General features: G+C 46.2%; 2 protein-coding genes across 2 annotated transcripts; both read left to right on the plus strand.

Annotated features, from left to right (window-relative positions):
• Positions 1-4,799: 4,799 nt before the first annotated feature.
• On the plus strand, positions 4,800-5,786 carry LOC143660019 (olfactory receptor 10A7-like). Its single transcript, XM_077133370.1, has one exon. The coding sequence runs from the start codon at positions 4,800-4,802 to the stop codon at positions 5,784-5,786; it is 987 nt and encodes a 328-aa protein (XP_076989485.1).
• Positions 5,787-11,474: 5,688 nt separating this feature from the next.
• Positions 11,475-20,299, plus strand: LOC143658565 (olfactory receptor 6Z7-like). The gene is made up of 2 exons (XM_077130663.1): positions 11,475-11,540; positions 19,364-20,299. The coding sequence occupies exons 1-2, from the start codon at positions 11,538-11,540 to the stop codon at positions 20,297-20,299; spliced, it is 939 nt and encodes a 312-aa protein (XP_076986778.1). The 5' UTR covers positions 11,475-11,537.
• Positions 20,300-20,875: the final 576 nt, after the last annotated feature.

The raw sequence follows: 20,875 nt of genomic DNA on the forward strand, positions 1-20,875 counted from the left end.
AGCTAGGCTGTTTCCACTTGTTCAATATTGCAACGTTACTACATGTGCTTATCTGAGCTTCCCTGAACATGCCAGCTTGAAACCTTGTGGGAGCTTTTCTCCAGGGTGTTACTGGGAAGTGAAAGCGCTGAGCTGTAGGAAAGGCACATGCTACCAGATGGCCTGCCAGGGGCTGTACCAGTTTGCACTCGCTCTGGGAAGGAGGGAAGGACTCATTCATTGACAGGCTTGCCAACATCAGCACTCTTGCTGTGGAACCTCGCTTTCCCACCATGGAGAGCTGACAGCTGTCCACCTGTGATGTGGAAGCAGACGACAGGTAGAGAGGAAGGACCAGCTGAGCACGGGACAGCTAATGGGTCCTGATACTTAGGTCTTCAGGGAGAAGGAACAGGCTCAAGATCCCTGGGCAGAAGTTGATAGTGTGTGAGCCTGCACTCAGCCAAGCTTGTGCTGTGGACTCACCACAAGGTGAGTCTTCACCTCGTCCTCTCTGGGACCAGAGCCTCGTTTGGCTATTCAGGGAGATAGGTGGTGCCCTGAGGAGCCGTCTGGGGGCAGGAGGTGTGGATGCCCCGCTTTGCACAGTGAGTGGGTGAAGCTCCCTGGCCTTGGTTTCCTGCCTCATCCGTCAGCTGAGGACAGTGTTAGAGAGAGAGTGAGGGCAGAGGTGGGCAGGACAGGCAGGGGGTTGCTGGGTCGCACAGACCAAGACCAGCCCTCTCTGGGCTTCACTTGTTCTGATCTGAAAGTAAAAAATATTGGTTGATCTCTAAGAACATTTTAACTTCATAACTCCAAAACAACCCATTTTTTTCTTCCCTCCTTCCTTCCTTCGCTCTCCCTCCTTCATTCTTTCCCCCCTTTTCTTCTTTCCTAGCTTCCTTAATTCTTCCTTTCATTCCTTCTTTTCTCCTTCTTTCCTTCCTCCTTCCCTCTTTACTTCCAACCCTCCCTCCTTCTTTCTTCCCTCTCTTCTTTCCTCCTCATGCTCTCATTTCTTTATCACTGCAATTCCTTCAAAAAGGCATCTGTAAGATAAGTCTGAAAATTTTCCACAAAGATGTGGCATTCTTTATAATACTAAAAAATGTGAATGTAACTTGATTTCGTGATAATAATGGTAAGATAGCACTTGTCCTGTATCAAGGATTTCAGTGCCTCAGCTCACTTCATTCTCACTGTAGCCTTATTAGGCAGGTACTTTACTCAGCTCATCTGGTAGACAAAAACGCTAAGGCTCATAGACAGTATGTTCAATAGAGTTGGTTAAATGTGATTTGCCATCAGTACATAACAGGATACTGTGCAGCCATTAAAATTATGATTATGAGCATTTTTACTAATATAGAAAAATGTTCCATGGGAGAAAAACACTAAGATGCAAGATGTGATCAAGCACAATCAAAATTTTGCTTAAAAATTATATCCATATCTTTATATGTAACTGGAAGAAAACACACCAAAATAGTGCCACGGGTCATCTGAGGGTAATGAAACTACAGGTAAGTTGTCATAACCTTAATTTTAATTTTGTATGTTTCCAAAACGTTACATGATATTATAGTAGCAATCAAATTATATAAAACACTTCACATGCATAACAAGAATCTGAAGGATATAAGCCAAACCTCGCCCCTTGGTTATCATTTGGAAATGGGTCTCTTTTGCTGAGGAGTGTGCTTTCTATTTTGTGCATATGTGCTTTATTTAAAATATTTATGTAGACTTATTTTTGTTTGTGGAGGTTTTCCCTTCTCTATTTGTTGTCTAAAATTACTCTGGAAGCAATACATGCCCATGTACAAAATTCAACGAGTTCCAAGGATATATGATGATACAAGTGCCTGGCCTTTCTGACGCTCAGTGAGTGGACTTGCTTACCACTGCTATCAGATTCATATGTGTCTTTCCAGAGACAATGATTGCACATAGAAATATGTCTATATACACATAAGATATATACATATATGCACATTTAGTATTTATAAGTATATATCCAAATTCAGCACATGCATAGATATTCCTGGCATTTACAGAAATTATAGCATATCGTACACAGTGTCTGCAGCTTGCTTCCCACGAAGTCACACAATTCTGGCCCATGCATAGGGAACTGCAGTGTTTCCCAAGTGGGGGTGTAGCAGTGACTGGCAGAATATTTCCTGGTCGTGGCTCCTAATCCCACAAGGGAGTTGAGTGGGGTCACTTGAAGATCCTCAGATCTCCACTCAGGTGAGCCTGCCGTGGCTCAGAGCCCACCAAACGTCTACTGCGTGCTCAGCCTTGACGCCTCTGTGCATGGAAGGCAAGAGAGCAGTCCCACCCTCTGCTCGCTGGCTTCCAAGTGCTGAGGACAAACAGCAAGAGCATGCTGGGGACGTGTGGGTGTGCCAGGAGCCATGCTTCGTCCTCACCAGAGGCGGGCTTAGGTCGCTAGGCTCCCAGTTTCTCGGGTGGAAGTGGAGTCTCAGAAGGGGTGAAACCGGCCTGTGATCACACAGCCAGGTGGGGTAGGACCTGCGATTATTTGTTTTAATACTCTTAGCAATGATAAAAATTCACCAAGCTTTGAATGCATCAGCCACCGTTCTATGGGTTTGCTGGGCTAAGGTTTTAATCAGCACCATGGAGAAGGCATCACTGCCGTCCACACCTGGCCGCGGGGCTAGTGCCAGTGCTGCCACTGTGGGGACCTTCCCTCATTTGGGACGGGCAGGAGAGGAACCCAGAAGAGGTCTGCCAGGACCCAGACAGAGAGGCCGGGCTGCAGAACCTCCGGTCGATGGTTCTCAGGACGGTGACCAGTCAAGTCCCCCCTGTGGAGACGGGGCGGGGTTGGCGAGAGTGGAGCCAGAAAGCCAGCTGTGAAGCTGCCATGCTTCGGGGGAGGAAGAGCGTGGCCCAGCCTGGGGGGCTGCCACAGACACAGCTCAGGGCTGGGCACCAGCAGGGTCTACGTGGCTTTTCACTGCATCGCAAATGCGAGAAGTCAAAGGAGCAACTTGACGGAAAGGGCTGAGTGTGAATGTCGGGTGTGCTGTTTACCAGCTGCCTGACTTTGGGGAAGTTATTTAATTTCTGAGCGCCAGTTTCTCTCTTGAGCAAGACGCGAACATTCTGTGTGTTCATTTTCTTCATCTCAGGTCCTGAGAGGCAGCTTTTACCTTGAAATCCATTTGCAGATCAGGAAGGCGAAGCTCAGAGGAGCTCAGAGGAAACAACCAGCTTGCTGGCATCGCGGAGCTAGTAAATGATAGAAGTAGAGCCCAAGCGCTTATTCCCAGACTGCAGACTTGCTCTTCTCACCGCGGTGGGCAGACACCAGGTGATCTGGGACAAGTGTGCCGTAGGACTAGGTGGAGAGCAGTAGCCCCAGCCTGGGGGAGAGTGTAAGCATCGGCGGGGGGGGGATTGGTGGAAGAGAATGAGATTACTAGGTGGGTGCATTCAAGTGGATGGAGAGCCAGGAACGAGGACAGGGCCTCTCCTTAGCTATTCAACAAATATTTCAGACAATTGCTGCATGTTCCTGGTATTGATCTGGTTCCTGAGGACATAACTATAAGCAAGACATTCAGTCCTTCGGTAAATCGCTATTCAGCTCTACCCCCAGAGGTTTATGCATGCAATAAATGTTTTGCAGCTCCTGATATGAGCCAGACACGGGACCCAGGGTTGGGAAACCATTCTAAGAAAACCACACCATGTCTTCTCCAAGACATCCTTGAAGTCAGGGAGCAGATCTGGTTCCCCCATTAATCCCCGGGTCCCGGCACCGCCCCTGCAGCGGTGAACACATCCTGGCTCAGACAGGCGAACGCACGTGGGGCTGGGCTGCAGTGCACGCGAATGCCGTGACGACGTGCTTGGGCTTCACCTTGTAGACAGCGGGGTACAGAAAGGACACAACGGCGGCGTTGGATTAGTAACAAACGCGGACGCTGGTGAGCATGCTCACAACACTTATGAAGCACTTGGTGCCTGTCTGCAGCCCCAGTGCCAACAACTTCAGTGTGCTGTCATTTATTCCCGGCTGTGTCCTCGCCAGCAGGACCGGGCACCCCATCTGACAGTGTATGCTGCGCTGGGCGCTGGATTGGCAGGTGTCTATTCCCTCGGGTTCACAGTCAATAGGAGGAAAGAGACTTGACGGAACAAACACTAAGCTCAAGCACCGTTCCAGCTGGGCGGCTGGTGGAGCGGGTTGCTGGCTGTGTCCCTCCGGCCGCGGGGAGGGATCCTGAGGGGGTGATCGTTGGGTGGAGACCTGGAAGAGAAGAGTCCAACAAGGCCAACAGCCGGGGGACAGTACTGTGGGCAGAGGGAGCGGCGTGTGCGAAACCCTCAGATGAGAGGGAAGCAGCAGTCCTCACGGAGAATGAGGTCTTTAAGCCGCGCTTTGTGAGCAAGGGGTGTGCGAGGCGATTGAACAGAGAGGCAGCCGAGGACCGGTACAAACAGGGCCTTGCCAAAGGGAAGCCGCACTACAAATGTCCAGGAAAGGCCCATCTTAGGAGGAAGAGCTGCATGTGCAAAGGAGCGGAGGCAGGATGTCCGCTGTGCATGGAGCTCCGTGGAGCAGATCCCAGGCCTTGGGATTTCATTCCATCTTCACTGGGGCATGAGGGGCAGATGCTGCCTGGGGCATGGTCTGATTTGCCTTTGAATCTGACCCCTGGTGCTGCTCTGGGCAGCAGGCCCCTGGCCAGGTGAGGGTCTCCACTTCACCGGCTTCTCCTTACCTCCCCCAGGTTTCCTGCGCCAGTCGGGGAGCCTTGGCACGCAGCCCTGCGGCCATGCGCGTGTCCTGGACTTCCCCGGGGGCCCCCACAGCCCCACCCGGGGCCAACCAGAGCTCGGCGCGCGAGTTGGTGCTGCTGGGCTTCGCCCACTTGCCTGCGCTGCGGCCGCTGCTGGCTGCGCTCTTCCTCGCCATGTTCCTGCTGACGCTGCTGGGCAACGGGCTCATCGTGCTGCTGACCACGCTGGACCCGGCCCTGCGCGCGCCCATGTACTTCTTCCTGCGCCAGCTGGCCCTCGTGGAGATCTGCTTCTCCCTGGACGTCGTGCCCCGGCTGCTGGCTACACTGCTGCGGCCGGGGCGCGGCGTGTCCCCCGCGGGCTGTGCCCTGCAGCTGCTGCTGGTGCTGTCCTTGGGCACGGTCGAGTGCTTCCTGCTGACCGCCATGGCCTGGGACCGCTACATGGCCATCTGCAGGCCCCTGCGCTATGGCGCGTGCATGAGCCCGCTGCTGTGCCGCCTGCTGGCCGCCACGTGCTGGCTGGCCGGGCTCCCCGTGGCGCTCGTCCTGACCACCTGGCTGTTTCGCCTGCCGTTCTGCCGGCCGCGCCGCGTCCGCCACTTCTTCTGCGACATCGCGCCTCTGCTGAGCCTGGTGTGTGCGGACACCAGGGCCTTTGAGGCCACCGTGATGGCCGCCACGGTGCTGGTCATCATGGTTCCCTTCGGCCTGATCGCAGCGTCCTACACCAGCATCTTGGCCACTGCCCTCCGGATGCCGTCGGCCCTCGGGCGCCGCAAGGCCCTGTCCACGTGCGCGTCGCACCTCACCGTGGTGGCCCTGTTTTACGGCACCACGGGGGTCATCCACCTGCAGCCCAAGGCCAGCTACTCCCCCGAGAGCAAGCAGGTGGTGTCCCTGTCCTACACCCTGGTCACCCCCATGCTCAACCCCCTCATCTACAGCCTGCGGAACCGGGAAGTGAAGGCCGCCCTGGGGCGCCTGTGCTGCCCGCGACTCGCATCCGTGCCGCAGAAGTGACCACCCCAGGGTCACTCTCCGGAGCCGGGAGTTTTGTAAATCGGTTCTGTTGCTCAGCGTCCATGCGCCGTGTTCTGGTGCAGCACCCTGATTTCCTCCTGGAGAACTGTAATTATTCTTCTTTCATTCTGGATCATGGAGATGCTGTTTCCACTTTTCTACCCTAGAAAAGGCATGTGACCAAACCTGCAATTGCCCATCAAATTATTTGATAAAAGTGGATATATGAAACTAAATCAGGCCAGGTAGAACATATCAATCAACTATGGTCACAAGAATGCTGCACTCAAACCATCCTAAAAGTTAGTGTCTTAAAATAAGTCATTTATTCTCTTTTATCTTGAGATAGCTGAGTGTTAGCTAATCAAGGTTTGGCTCAGCTAGAGGTGACTCTTAGCTGAGCTTTCTCCTGAAAATGAATGTCACCCCACATAGGCTGGGCTCAGCTGGAGGTGACCCTGCTCTGCTTGTCTCCCACGCTTCTCCTGGGACCAGAGGGTCAGCTTGGGCATATTTTTCTCATTACAAGCATTGAGGTGTTAGAGGCAAGCCCAATGGCTCAGGTTTCCAAGGCTTTGGTCACGTCACAACCACTCGCATTCCACTGGCCAGATCCAAGGTCAGGGGTCAGGAAAGTACACTCTCTTTGTGGGAGGAACTGTGAAGTTATGTGCAACACTGATAAAGGAGGAGTTAGGAATTTGGGACATGGATAGAATCTTGACAGAGAGAAAACCCTACAATTTTTGTTCAGACTTCTCTTGGTCCAAGTATTTGTAGCTGTGAAGATGTAAGTCTGTAGACGACTGCAACTCTGTGGCCCTTGAGAGGGGAGTTTCTCCTTGATTATGAAGTGAGTGCAAAGAAAATAACAGCACATAGAGTGAAAGAGAGGAGATTCCAGTGACTCCGTTGAGTTCCTGGATCCAGTTATGCCTGAAGCCTTACCTACCCTTGGGAATTCCTCTTATGTTAACCAATAAATTCACTTTTCATTTAAACCAGTTGGGTTAAGTTGGGTTTTCTATCCCTTGATTTACCCAACGTTCTGGTTTCATCTCTAATAACCGGCCTGGTGCATGAGTTAATTTATTTCTTTTCTTTCAAGACCATTAAGAATTTATTTGAACATAAGTAAATATATTAGAAAAGTTCCTTCTTCTTCAGCTTATAGTGTGCCTTCAGAGCAATCTTGTTTTCATGGAAGGCAGAACCATATTTAAATTGTTACTCTTTATTTCCTTGGTTGTATGAAATGGGACTTCACTTAAGTTCCCTGACCCTCATTTTCTCTACTGTGAAAAAGGAATGGTGACCATGCCTGCTTCACAGAGTTGCTGACATTAAACAAGGGGATGGGTGGAAACACCTGGGCATAGCCTGGAAAGCAGTGCACTCAATGAGTGGTCTGCCCTCACCACTCTCATAACTATACCCATGTATGAAAAAGCAAAGCAACTCTGTATGCTGGGGGAACCATCCTTAGTAACCCCCAAGAGGATCTACTTGGAATTGAGAGACCTGGGGTTCAGGTCTGGACCTTCAACCCTTGCCGTGAGATGTGGGAAAAGTCACTTCACTCCTATGACTCTCAGTTGAGCCTCCTCTAAAGCAGGAGGGGGTGGATCCGCTCCTGCTCTGCCAGTCACCCAGGATTTCTGGGTCTCACCAGACAACAAGTGTGAAAGTAAAACCTTTTCACAGATACAACACGAATCCCATTACATGGAATGGTGGGGGCGGTGGTGCTGGTGTGATGACAATGATGATGACTGATTATTATGGAGATGGAGATGATTCCTATCACCATATAATATATTGAAAGATTTTAATCCAGAAAACGACATGATTAATGTACCTAGTTTAAATAGTCTTGGATTGATATCCATGATGAGCTAAAGTAAAGTGAGCACATACGTGGCTCTAGTGTTAGGACACCTTTGCAATAACCCAGTGAGCCCAGGCCCATTTCACCATCACCATTATCATCCTGATCATTATCATTATCAATATAATAACCATCATCTTCACCACCGCCACCATCACTATCATCTCAGTAAACACACAGCACTGTTGTGGTAGTTCATCTGGCTATCAACCTAGGGTCCCCTATAACCTCCCCTATAAGAGGAAAAGAGAAAGTGCTGAGCTCCCAGCACCCAGTAAGCCTCAGTTTCCCCATCTGTAGGATCATGGATGAGCACATATTTTCTAAGCCTTAGTGTCTTTGTTAAACATCATTTTTCCTTGCCCAGCATCCAATCCTCCTGCTCCAGGTAACTGCACATGGACTTTTCTTTGTGAATCTTTCTCCACCCTATATCCTGTAGTCTTGGTTGAACTTTTATCACAAGGCTTCCCTCTTCCCTGACCACTAATCCTTGAACTAAGCCAAGACAGCACTTTCATCCTGGACTGGAATATCGAATGAAATAAGGACTGAAAATGGTGCTGATTTTTCCCTGCGGTGAATATCTTGGTACCTGAATTACAGAAACTTCCTGGATCCATAATCCTGCCAAGACATGGTCCCCAGCAACTACATAGTCACAAACATTTCAATTTTCCAACTGCAAATTTTCTTTTTTGGCCTACGTTATCCAGAGTCAGTTTCTCTTATTTGGCAATCAAAGAACCTGAAATGATACGATACCAGCCTCAGTTTTCCTGCCTGACAACTAGTGTTCTATGTGTGGCCTGGACCAGCAGGCCACTCCTAGGTCATTTTCTAGAACTCTTCCATAGACCAGTGTCTTAGTCGGGGCTCTCTAAGGAAACAGAACCAACGGGAGAGATCTGCAAATATGAGATTTATAAAGGGGTCTCACAGAACCATGGAATGGAAGAGTTCAAAATCTGTAGGGCGGGCTGTGAAGCTGGTGGCTCTGGTGAAGCACCTGGACAAACTCCACAGGAGAGGTTTGCTGGCTGAAGAAACAGTGGGGTTTGCTAACTGAAGAAGAGAAGGCTCTTCTTCCTTAAAAGTCTTCAATTGATTGAATTATCTCATTGTGGGAGACACACCTTAGTTGATTGCAGATGTAATCAGCCACAGATGAAATCAGCTGACTGATAATTTAATATTCAGCCCTGTAGATTATCAGCCAGCCATGAAATATCCCTAGAAATGCACCCTAGTGCATTATTAGGGGCAATAGTGAGTGGTGTCACTCCCATTTCCACCCCTTTTCTATCCTTACCTGACCAGACAACTGGGTATCATCACTTGGCCAAGCTGACACCAGAACCTCACCATCACAGTCCGCCCTTTATCAACTTGGCAGCTATACACATCACTTGGAAACGTGCTTAATTTCCAAATAGAACACAGTAACAGACATATGTTTTGTCTAAAAATACTTAACTGTCCTGCGTACAACTGGAAATGTACTACATCTCTTCAGAATAGGGTGAAAGTCCTCAGGTAACATTTATTATTATTATTTTCTATTTTAGTTGCATGGTCCAGGAATTAAACCCCGGTCTCCCTCATGGAAGGCGAGCATTCTATAATTGAACCACCTGTGCACCTGTAACATTTATTCTTAAACTTCATATCTTATGACTTAAATACTGTAACATGGACAACACAATTTTATGTCCTACGATAAGAGGAAAACAAGATATTTGCTTATGTACAAATGCAAACATACTCATAACAAATCAGCAAGGAAATATTCATACAATCACAGTCTTCATTTCTATAACTGGCCAGGTGGTTGTAGTTCATATTTATCACTACCTTCTTCTACCACCATTCCATGTTCCCTTTACCCTCAGCAAGCACTTCAGCTGGCTGTGGTTCTTTGCCAGGTGTGATGAACAAGACCTTCATTCCTCAAGTTTCTGGGCTATTGATAATCCTAATTGGATTGAATTGTTGCAGTTTTCCACTGACTTTAATCAGAGGGCATAGTACTAATAAGAGATATCCTAAGGGATCACCTGTATTCCAGAAAAACTCTTCTTTACCTCTATTGTGTAGTTGCAGTCCTATTTCCTCTTGACAGTGAGGATCAATCACCCCTTTCATATAGTAATCCCCTTTCATCCCTGTTGTTACAGTAACATGAGAAGCCCAAAGTGGTCAGGTGGCAGTCTTAACTTCCAGTTCAATGAAATAATTGTGTTGCTTAGTAGGACCACTCCTCCTTTTGGAACTAAGACCTGTAGACCAGCAGAGATTAAGGTTTAAGGGACAGGAAGCAAAAATTTCCCTAGTGCATTACTAGGGGTGATAGTAAGTGGTGCCACTCCCATTTCCGTCCCTTGATTCCTGGACCTGCGAATCCTGGCTATGGGAGAAACAGCACCATACAGCGGATGCTGATTCAGAGCATACACAGCCTCCTGGAGACCATGCCCCACATCTGGAAGGTATCACTTACCTAGTTGGCACTGTAATTGGGTCTTCCCAAAGCCATTCCACCTTCTACCAACCCAGCTGCTTCTAGATGATGGAGAACATGGTAAGACCAGAAAATTCCGTGAGCACGTGCCATTCCCTTACTTCTTTTTCGATGAAGTGTGTTCCCTGATCAGATGCACTGCTGTGTGGAATACCATGATGGTGAATAAGGCATTAGGTAAGCCCATGGATGGCAGTTTTGGCAGAACCATTCTGTTCAGGGAATGTAAACCCATATACAGAGTATGTGTCATTCTAATTAGAACAAATCATTGCCCCTTCCAGGATGGAAGTGGTCCAGTGTAACCAACTTGCCACAGGTGGCAGGCTGAACACCTTGTGGAATGGTGCCATATTGGGGACTGAACGTGGGTCTGTGCTCTTGGCAGATTGGGCACTCGGCGATGGCTGTAGCCAGGTCAGCCTTGGTGAGTGGAAGTCCATGTTGCTGAGCCCATGCATAACCTCCATCCCTACCACCATGGCCACTTTGTTCATGAGCCCATTGGGCAATGGCAGGAGTGGCTGAGGAAAGAGGCTGATGGTATCCACAGAATGGGTCATCTCATCCACTTGATTATTAAAATCTTCCTCTGCTGAAGTCATCCTCTCATGTGCATTCACGTGGGACACAAATGTCTTCATGTTCTTTGCGTACTCAGAAAGGCCCATCCACAGATCTCTTCTCCAGGCCTGTTTGTCACCAATTTTCCAATCATGCTCTTTCCAGGTCCCTGACTATCCAGCCAAACCATTAGCAACAGCCCATGAGTCAGTATACAAACGCACTTGTGGCTAGTTCTCCTCTCAAGCAAAATGAGCAATCAGGTGCACTGCTCGAAGTTCTGCCCACTGGGAGGATTTCCCCTCACCATCGTCCTTTAAGGACATCCTAGAATGGGGTTGTAGTGCTGCAGCTGTCCATTTCTGGGTGGTACCTGCCTATTGTGCAGAACCATCTGTAGACCAGGCTGATTTTTCTCTTCCTCAGTCAATTGACTATAAGGAACTCACCAAGAGGCCATAGATCTGGTCAAGGAAAGATAAAATAATGTGGCAGGAGTGGGGGCCTTGGGCTTTTGGGCCACTTCCTCATGTAACTTGCTTGTGACTTCAGGACCTGCTCTGGTCCTATTTCGTATATACTATTTCCATTTTATGATGGAGAGCTGCTGTGCACGCCCAACTTTATGACCTGGTGGGTCAGACAACACCCAGCTCACAATAGGTAACTCAGGTCCCACGGTAACTTGGGGGCCCATGGTTAAACATTCAGTATCTACTAAAGCCCAGCAACAGGCTAAAAGCTTTTTTCTCAAAAGGAGAGTAGTTTTCTGCAGCAGATGGTAAGATTTTGCTCCAAAATCCTTAAGGGTGTGCTTTGTGATTCTGCTATAGGGGCCTGCCAAAGTCTCCAGGCAGAATCTCTATTTTCCACTGACACTTCCAGTACATTGGATCTTCTGAATCATATGGTCCAAAGGGCAGAGCAGCTTACACAGCAGCCTGGACATGTCACAGAGTCTCCTCTTGTCCCAATCTGCACTAAAAACTAGCAGCTTTTCTGGTCACTCAGAAAATGGGCCAGAATAGCACACCCAAATGATGAGTATGTTGTCTCCAAAATCCAAAGAGGCCAACTAGGTGTTATGCCTCTTTTTTGGTCATAGGAAGGGCCAGATGCAATAGCTTATCGTTCTCCTTAGGAGGGATATCTCGACATGCCCCACACCACTGCAGTATTTTTTTTTTGGATGTATCTCCCATCCTCTGACATGCAAATGCCTTACAAGTAAGTCTAGAGTAGTTGCTACTTCTTGCTCACTAGGTCGAATCAACATGATATCATCAATACAATGGACCAGTGTGATGTCTTGTGGGAGGGAGAAATGATCAAGGTCTCTGTGAACAAGATTGTGACATAGGGATGGAGAATTAATGTACCCCTGAGGTAGGACAGTGAAGGTATACTGCCGGCCTTGCCAGCTGGATGTAAACAGCTTCTGGTGGTCTTTACTGACAGCTATTGAGAAAAAAGAATTTTCTGGATCAATAGCTACATACCAGGTACCAAGCAATGTGCTGATTTGCTTCAGCAATGATATCACATCTGGAACAGCAGCTGCAATTGAAATCAACCACCTGGTTAAGTTTACGATAATCCACTATCATCCTCCAAGACCCGTATGTTTTCGGCATAGGCCAAATAGAAGAGTTGAATGGGGATGTGGTGGGAATCACCACCCCTGCATAGAGTGGCAGTGATCTCTGCAATCCCTCCAGGAATCTGGTATTGTTTCTGATTCACTGTTTTGCTAGGTAGGGGCAGTTCTAGTGGCTTCCACTTTGCCTTTCCTACCATAATAGCCCTCACTCCATAAGTCAGAGAACCAATATGGGGATTCTGCCAGTTGCTGAGTGTGTCAATTCCAGTTACGCATTCTAAAACTAGGGAAATGACCACAGAATGAATCCACTGTGAGATGTTCCTGAGGTAAAATTCCATCGATCACCTGACCTCCATAAGTTCCAGTCAGATCACCCTCTTACTGGTGGACCAGATTGATGTTTTGGGTCCCTTGTAATTAACTTCACTTCTGAACCAGTGTCTAGTAATCCCCAAAATATCTGATCACTTCCTCTTCCCCAGTGCACAGTCACCTTGGTAAAAGGCCATATTTCTCCTCCTGGGAGGAATGTTAACTGTGTAAATTTTGGGCAATGTTACAGGGTCCTTCCCCAAGGGTACCCAGCCCTCCCCTCATTCAAGGAGCTTTGGGTCTATAAACCATCTCAAGTCTGGGAATTGGTTAAGGGGCAATGACTCTCTGTTTTTGTAATTCAAGTTAGTCTTCTGTTCACTTAACCTAGAATTCTTCTGCTTATATAGCTCAAGCAAGAATTTGGTAAACTGCCCATCTATTTTACTTCCAGGCACCCCATGATCTACTAGCCAGCGCTAAAAGTCCCTGAGTCATTATTTTGGCTGCTGCTTTGAGTCTCCTGTCTATTATGGTGGCCACACCCACCTTGTCTATGGTGATTAACTGTCACCACATGGCTTCTGCCAACTTGCGATCTGATCATCCCTACTATGGTTAAGGATTCCAGCTCAGTGACAGCAGTCCCCACAGTAATATCTGACCTACATAGAAGTGCAACCACAGAGCTCTTCAGGGACGATGGAGCTCATCTCACCAGTTTATTTCTCAAGGTTGTGGTGAAGGATGTGTTCTCTGGACATTCTTAAGGACATTCTTCCATGATAAATCCACTACAACGTTCCAATGTCCCTAAGCCTCTGGACCCCTCATCTACATTATACCAGGGCAGTTCTGGCATTTCAACCTCAGGTAATGTTGGCCACCTTTTGATCCATGTTTCCACTGACCATCCAAACAAACTGTTAATGCCCTTTCTAGCCACTCAAGCTACAACATTAAATGCAGTATCTCTGCGTAGTGGGCCCATACCAGTAAATTCAGCTTGATCCAACTTTATATTCCTTCCACCATTACCCCAAACCCTAAATATCCATTCCTGCACATATTCCTCTGATTTGTCTCTATAGATTGGAGGATTCATGTGGTTCTTTTGAAGCATAACATACCTTCTTGTGGGTCAAACTTTCTACGTAACATTTTAGGGCCTGTTGGGAGTTTAGTCTAGTTATAGGTCTCGAAGAAAAGAGGGGTGGTGGGGGTGGGTCATGAAAGGAAATAGAAGTGTTTTTCAAGCCAATAACCTCAGGGCATTCCATTGCAGTTTCATCAGGTGAAACAGGATTAGTAGCTCCAGACAGAGGAGTGAGAGCTGTTTTCCCAGGGGAGGTGGTTACAGGGTTCGCAGGCACTGAAAGGTTAATCTCATTAGATGGAGGTTGGATGACAGATCCTTTGGGGAGACTGGAGGTCAGGAAGCTCTTTCCTCAGGACAGTGCATTACAGGTCGATCTAACAAAGGCACAGCAGGTTCCAGGTACCCCATCTCCCCATCGTCATCATTATCGAACCATATATCACCGTCCCAAGATTCAGGATCCCATTCTTTTCCAATGAAAGCCCTTACTTTAACGGCAGACACCCCGCAAGTTTGAGATTTTAGTTTACTTTGTAAATCTTCCACTCACACAATGAGTCAGAGATCTCAAGTCTGCAATCACAGGAAATAAGATTTTCTTTCAGGGCACACATGGAAACTTTTACATCATTCACATGACACTTAGGGGGCAAATTTGAAGCCATCAGCTGATCCCTTTCCTTCATCACTGTTTCCAGCATATCTTACAATCAGCCAACATCATTACACTTTTTAATTCCACAAACCTCTGTAAAGATATCAAAAACATTCTCACCCAGGGCCTTGCCTTGTATAAACACGCAATTAGTAGAATCTAATAGTGATATTTTGAGTATCTCTTTTGCCAACTCACCCCATGGACTGTCAGTGCCATCTTGATTATTGGAAAGAGTCATCATTGCCTGAGTCTAGTCAGAGAATAAAACTAATTGTAAAAACCCATTTTTAAGATTCTGTTTCTCAAGAACCACTCCCACTACCAAGCTTTGTTAGTCAGGGTCCTTTAGGTAAACAGGAGAGATCTGTAAATATGAGATTTATTATAAAAGTGTCTCACACAGCCATGGGAATGGAAGAGTCCAAAACCCACAGGGCAAGCTGTGGAACTGACAGCTCTGATGAAGGGTCTGGATGAACTCCACAAGGGAGGCTCACTAACTGAAAAAGCAGTGAATCTCTCTTCTTCCTTTAAAGCCTTCGGCTGATTGGATTTTCTCAACTGAGTAGGAGACATGAGTCAGTTGATCGCAGATGTGATCAGCCACAGATGCGATCAACTGACTGATGATTTAATACACCAGCTTCCAGTTTATTAACAAGCCATGAAATATTGTTTCAGCAAAGATCAGGCCAGACTTGGCTGACCAGACAACTGAGCACCACCACTTGGCCAAGTCGACACCAGAAACTAACCATCACAACTTTGTTGTTGCAATTCCAACGATTGCTTTAGGTTCTACATGGAATCAGAACTCCCTCAGCCCTGGCTTTGAGAACCTCATGGCCTCTGAAATCCTGTCTTTGTGCCCTAGTCGCTATCTCAGGCCCTTCTGATAATGACCGAATACAAGAAGATTTCTGTTGACAATCCTTCCAGAGTCCTCCTCTTACCTCTTATCTCCCCATCCTTCTGTGGATCTTGAAAAAGCCTTTCAGTGTTAAGCACATTCACTGTTAGACCAGGTATTGTAGGGAATGGGAAGTAGAGATTTAGTTTTATCCCTTTTCTCCCCCAAACTTACCTGGATCTTGGGTGCTGGGCTTGCCTCTGTGGATACAAAAATAAAAGACAAGTTTCCTCTTCTGAAGTAGCTCTGTTTAATGGAAGAGACAGAAAATTAAAAATGATTTTTTTTAAGAAATAACACCCAATAAAACATAATGCCCCATCCCCATTGAGAACTTCTAATATTTTCTGTCTCTGTGAATGTATCTATCCTAGATATTTCATGTCAACAAAATCATACAAAATTTATCCTTTGTGATATATATTTATGTATAGATGCATTAAATAATATGCAGTGGAATATTGTTTAATTCAGAGACATGCAACACGGATGGACCTTGAGACCATTTAAGTGAAATAAACCAATTGCTCTTGTAACTTGTTAAAAGGAATTTAATAAAATAAAATTTTAAAGTATCAGAATGTGAAAATATCAATTACTTTGGATCTCATTGCTCGGCTAGAAAATTTGACCTGTTACTTAGTTTCACAATGTTTGTAGAGCATTATGTCTTTTCTTCTGATTTAATTAAATATTTAAAGCATGAAAATACCAACACACTTATTTCTAAGATCTCCCTAGGAAAAATTAATGTATTACATAGGGTTTTGTGATATTTCTAGAGCATTGTTTACTGTTTTCATTTAACAAAAGAAGAAAAAACTCTGGGATTTGATCATCCCTCCACAGTAATATATTGAATGTTCAAGAAATAGAGAGTAATCCTATGTTAAAAGGAAATTATGGGTGCTGGAAGGCCAGGCTTTGAGTATCATGCTAAGTGGTTTGGATTTTGCCTACATAGCAGCAAGAAGAGTTTTAAAATGTTCTCCATCGACTCCAGCACATTGACATTTATATATGACTATCTCTTGGTTGTAAGTCATGTCATCTTAACTGGCCTTCCAAAGACACAGCTCAAAGGCCCCCTCTTCAGGGAAGCTTCTGCTGAGCTTTTCACTCTGCATTAGGAGACCCTCTTCTGTGACCCCCTACTTCCCTTAGAGCTCTTATAATGATTTACAAATGTGTGTTTCCATTTAGGTTTGCGCCCCACATGGGTTGATCAATTCAGAAACTGTTTCTCACTCATATTTATACCTGTCTTTCCAAGCACAAGGAGAAATTCTGCCTTTTAGGAAGAAATCAGTCAATACATGTTGATCTGCACTGTGGGTGGCTTGGAGGCACTCTCTTCTGTGCCCCTCCTCTTACACCTCTGCACAGTGTCAATATGAAAGCTTCCCACTTCACCTCTTTTCCAAATCCCTAGTGAAAAGGGGAAGTCTGTCAGGTCCAGAGCTCCAGTTTAAGCTCGCCTCCTGCCCTCATCTCACTGTCAGGGTGCTCAACTCAGCAGCTCAGAGGATCCAGAACCTCGAGGTGAGGCAAGTGTGGCGGGAAGGTCCCTCGTTCAGGACCAAGGGCAGCTCCCTAGGATGGAACGAGAGGCCATTGTTCCATCCATTGGTGTTTCCACAAATGCGGAGTAGCTGAATCCACCTTGGCACTTGTCGTCCTTCACCATCATCAGGTTAGGAGACAAAATGCTATTCTTTGGGGGTAAAGACAAGGAACAACATAAAGAAACTTTCTTATATAGGCCACCCGAAGCATACCAGATAGTGACTCTAAATATTTTAGAGACATTAACTTATTTAATGTCCATCAAACCTAATGAAGTAGTTGCAGTGGTCATATCAGCCACAGAATTCATATTTCCATGTTGTTCATTAATGCATGAGGCCAAGCGCCTTTCTTAACACCAAGCAATTAGTGAGGGAGAGACAGCCTGTTACTCAATCCTTCTAACTTTAAATCGCTTACCTTTAGCCATTATACTCTCCCATTCCTTAAGAGGTCTGGCACTATAACTAATATTACATGAAATTGATTAACTTTAAGGGAAGACTAATTACTCTTACATTGCAGAATAGGCAAAGGAGGCTTAACTGAATTAACCAATTTTCCTAGAGTCATAATTCTAGAAAGGAGCAGCTTCTAAATAACTTGAGGCCAGAATCTGCTTATATGCACCATTCCTGGTACACTGACTTTTCTGTACAAAACTCTCACTTGATAAATGTGTGCAGATTAAAGACTCGACCAGCCAATGGTCTGTATTCTGTGGCAGCAGTTATGGGTTTTATTCAGGACACAGCATTCAAACTTAGTTCTGTATAACTCTTGAACCTGAGCCTGATCCTGTAATCATCACTATCCTGCCCCTTTCTCATAACAAATAAATGATATATTTCATGATAAGGATGATTATTCCTACTTTTATATAACATAATTTCAGCTTTAAGACATTTAGTAGCTTTCCCAAAACAACAGAGCTAGAAAGCAGCCTGGCCCCAATTCCTCTGGGAGCAGGAGCCAGCTCTCGTTCTTCACAATATCTCCTTTGCACCTGCCTATAACCAAGTAGCTCATGGCTGACAGATAGTTTTCATATGGAATCATCTCTGAATATTCTAGTTCTGGGATTCAGGGTGCCAGTGTCACCTTCTGGGGCTGTCTGCAGATTAACCAGGGTTATCTTGGAGCACATGAAGTCATCAGCCAGCAAGGGTAACTGAGAAATGATTCATGGAGAATGTAAGTACTGAGCTGATACGGATGGAGGAATGATAAATGGGAGAGGCAGAAGAGGAAGATAGGGGAACCACTGGGGGAAGCATGCCTGAGGGAGAGGGGCAAAGAGTTCTTCTCCAGAACAAAGGAGAGTTTGATAAACCAGCAAAAAACCCTCACAAGTGGATCTGTCCTAAAAATTAGAGACAACTCCACCTGAGCAGGACCTGAGGTAGTTGAAGTGAAGTTTGCAGAGAGCTTTATTACCAGCCAAGTCCAAATTCAGGGCGCCCAGTTCAGCACCAAAGACAGCTCCACCAATGACTGATGCTCAGCTAGTGAGGCATTTTTACAGGGTCTTTGAGAGGACAGAATAAAATATCATGCAGAATTCTTGGGACATGCCTGGATAATTTAAGGAGGGACTCAAGATACCCTTGGTCATTGCTGCATTGTTGGTCTTGGTGAAAGACTACAAAACACTTGGTTCATAAGGGCTTATGTGCACAAGTCCTTGACTACATCTCTATCCTCAACTCCTTTTGCTCTTCTTGCTCTCTAATACCAGCTCAAAAGAACCTTCTTATTCCTGAGCACTGCCAATTCCTCCTCACCTCGCATCATTGAAACTAGCCATTCCTTCTGCCCACAATGCTGTTTTACTCAACTGTTGGTGTTCTTGGACCTTTCTCATTCCCCCTGTCTCTATCCAAATATTAGGACCTCAGAATTCCCTTCCCTTGTGAACATGAATAACATACCCAGTCACCTACTGTACCATCTACATTGTTTGCAATGAGTCCGATTTAGTTTTTGTCCTATAATTGGTGTTTCTCTCTATGCCATGATGTCTTGGGAATAGAAAATTTCCCATGTAGTGCCCAGTGAAGCTCATTTTTCATCACATGGTGTTAGGAGTCCTGCCTCAGACAGGTAAAGAATAAGTGAGATAATACAAGAAAACAACTTTCCATCCATTTGCTTCACTTAATTTGTTATAACAAGATCATGGGAGGGAAATGTTATTCTCTCAAATTTCACATGGTCATAGCTTTTACATAAGGTCACAGAATTAGTAAGAATGGTAAGTACAGTGGCAGAGATGTCTGATCATGTGTTCAGAGTTGTTGCTTGGATCTTCAGTGTCTTCAAAACAGACAATATCTAACAAAAGTTGCACTCGCACAATAGTAGGGTCTCCAGGCATTGGGAACTTCCTCCCAATTTTTACCACTCTACCTCTGCAGGAACCAGAATGTCAACACATTATATTTGTCTCTCTTTAGATGGAGAGGAACTGGGAGTTATCCAACATGACCGGAGTCCAATACTTTGTCTTGCTGGGTTTGTCCACAAGACCAGAAGTAAGAGATGCCCTGTTTGCCATCTTCTTGACCCTTTACCTGCTGACTCTCCTGGAGAACACGCTCATCATCTACCTCATTTGCAGTCACAGTGAGCTGCACAAGCCCATGTACTTCTTCCTCGGCAACCTGAGCTGCCTGGAGATGTGCTACGTGTCTGTGACCATGCCCAGCCTGCTTGTGGGGCTGTGGAAGGGACCCTACCACATTTCTTTCACAGCCTGCATGACCCAACTCTTCTTCATCTCCTTCATCTGCACGGAGTGCACCCTGCTGGCCTCCATGGCCTATGACCACTGCGTGGCCATCTGCCACCCACTCCACTACCCGCTTCTCTTGAGACCTCAGGTCTGCCTGGGCTTGTCCTTGTCCTCATGGCTTGGTGGACTAATGGTCTCAGTGATCAAAACAGCGTTCTTCGCCAGCCTCTCTTACTGTGGCCCCAACGTCCTCAACCAATTCTTCTGTGATGTCTCCCCTCTGCTCAACCTGTCCTGCACCCACGTGGCTCTGACCGAGTTGGTGGACTTCATCTCTGCCATTATCATCTTCTGTGGAACGCTGCTAGTAGCGTTGGCCTCCTACTCAGCCATTGGGGTCACTGTGCTGCGCATGCCTTCAGCTGCCGCCCGGCGCAAAGCCTTCTCCACCTGTGCCTCCCACCTGGTCGTGGTGGGCATCTTCTACTCAGCAGCTCTCTTCATCTACTGTCGCCCCAGCCGCATCAAATCCATGGACCTCAACAAGGTGCTGTCGGTCATCTACACGGTGGTCACGCCCATGTGCAACCCCATCATCTACTGCCTGCGGAACAGGGAGGTCCACACGGCGCTGCGGAAATCTCTCCACCAGCCATGATCCTGGTCTTGGAATGCTGACCTCTCCGTCCTGATTAAAGATCTTTCTTGTCCCCAAGCACCATAAATCACCTTGAATGGTGGATGAAAATCTAGAGGAACATTTTCCCACCCAATGTTCCATGACCTTTTACCAATCAAACAAAACCTGCACTACCCATGAGAAAAATGATCAGTATTCATGAGAAAGCAAGTCACAGAGAAGAATTATGTGTCTCATAGCTTACATGAAAATATTTTCAAGTTATTAGTTGATAAAGAAATGCAAATTTAAAAATCACCTCGTTTTTATTCCTAGAAGACTGGCTAATATTTACCGAATATATCCATATGTTCCCAAAAGTACATATAAATATATGTACATGGATATTCATTTTATCTTTATTTATAATGAAAGAATTTTCTAAAAAACCCTAAATGCCCATCAATAGTGGATCAGTTAAGTATAGCGTATTACATAAATACTGGGACAAACATAGACAACTATTAAAAAGAAATGGATTTATATGTTTTGACATGGAAATATGGCAAAGATATATATATGTTCAATAAAAAATCAAGTAGAAAAATATATTTT

Source organism: Tamandua tetradactyla, chromosome 16 (assembly GCF_023851605.1).
Source record: "Tamandua tetradactyla isolate mTamTet1 chromosome 16, mTamTet1.pri, whole genome shotgun sequence".
Taxonomy (NCBI): Eukaryota; Metazoa; Chordata; class Mammalia; order Pilosa; family Myrmecophagidae; genus Tamandua; species Tamandua tetradactyla.

Coding starts and splice junctions, on each gene's coding strand:
- LOC143660019 (XM_077133370.1), top strand. CDS start 4,800: ATGCGCGTGTCCTGGACTTCCCCGGGGGCCCCCACAGCCCCACCCGGG.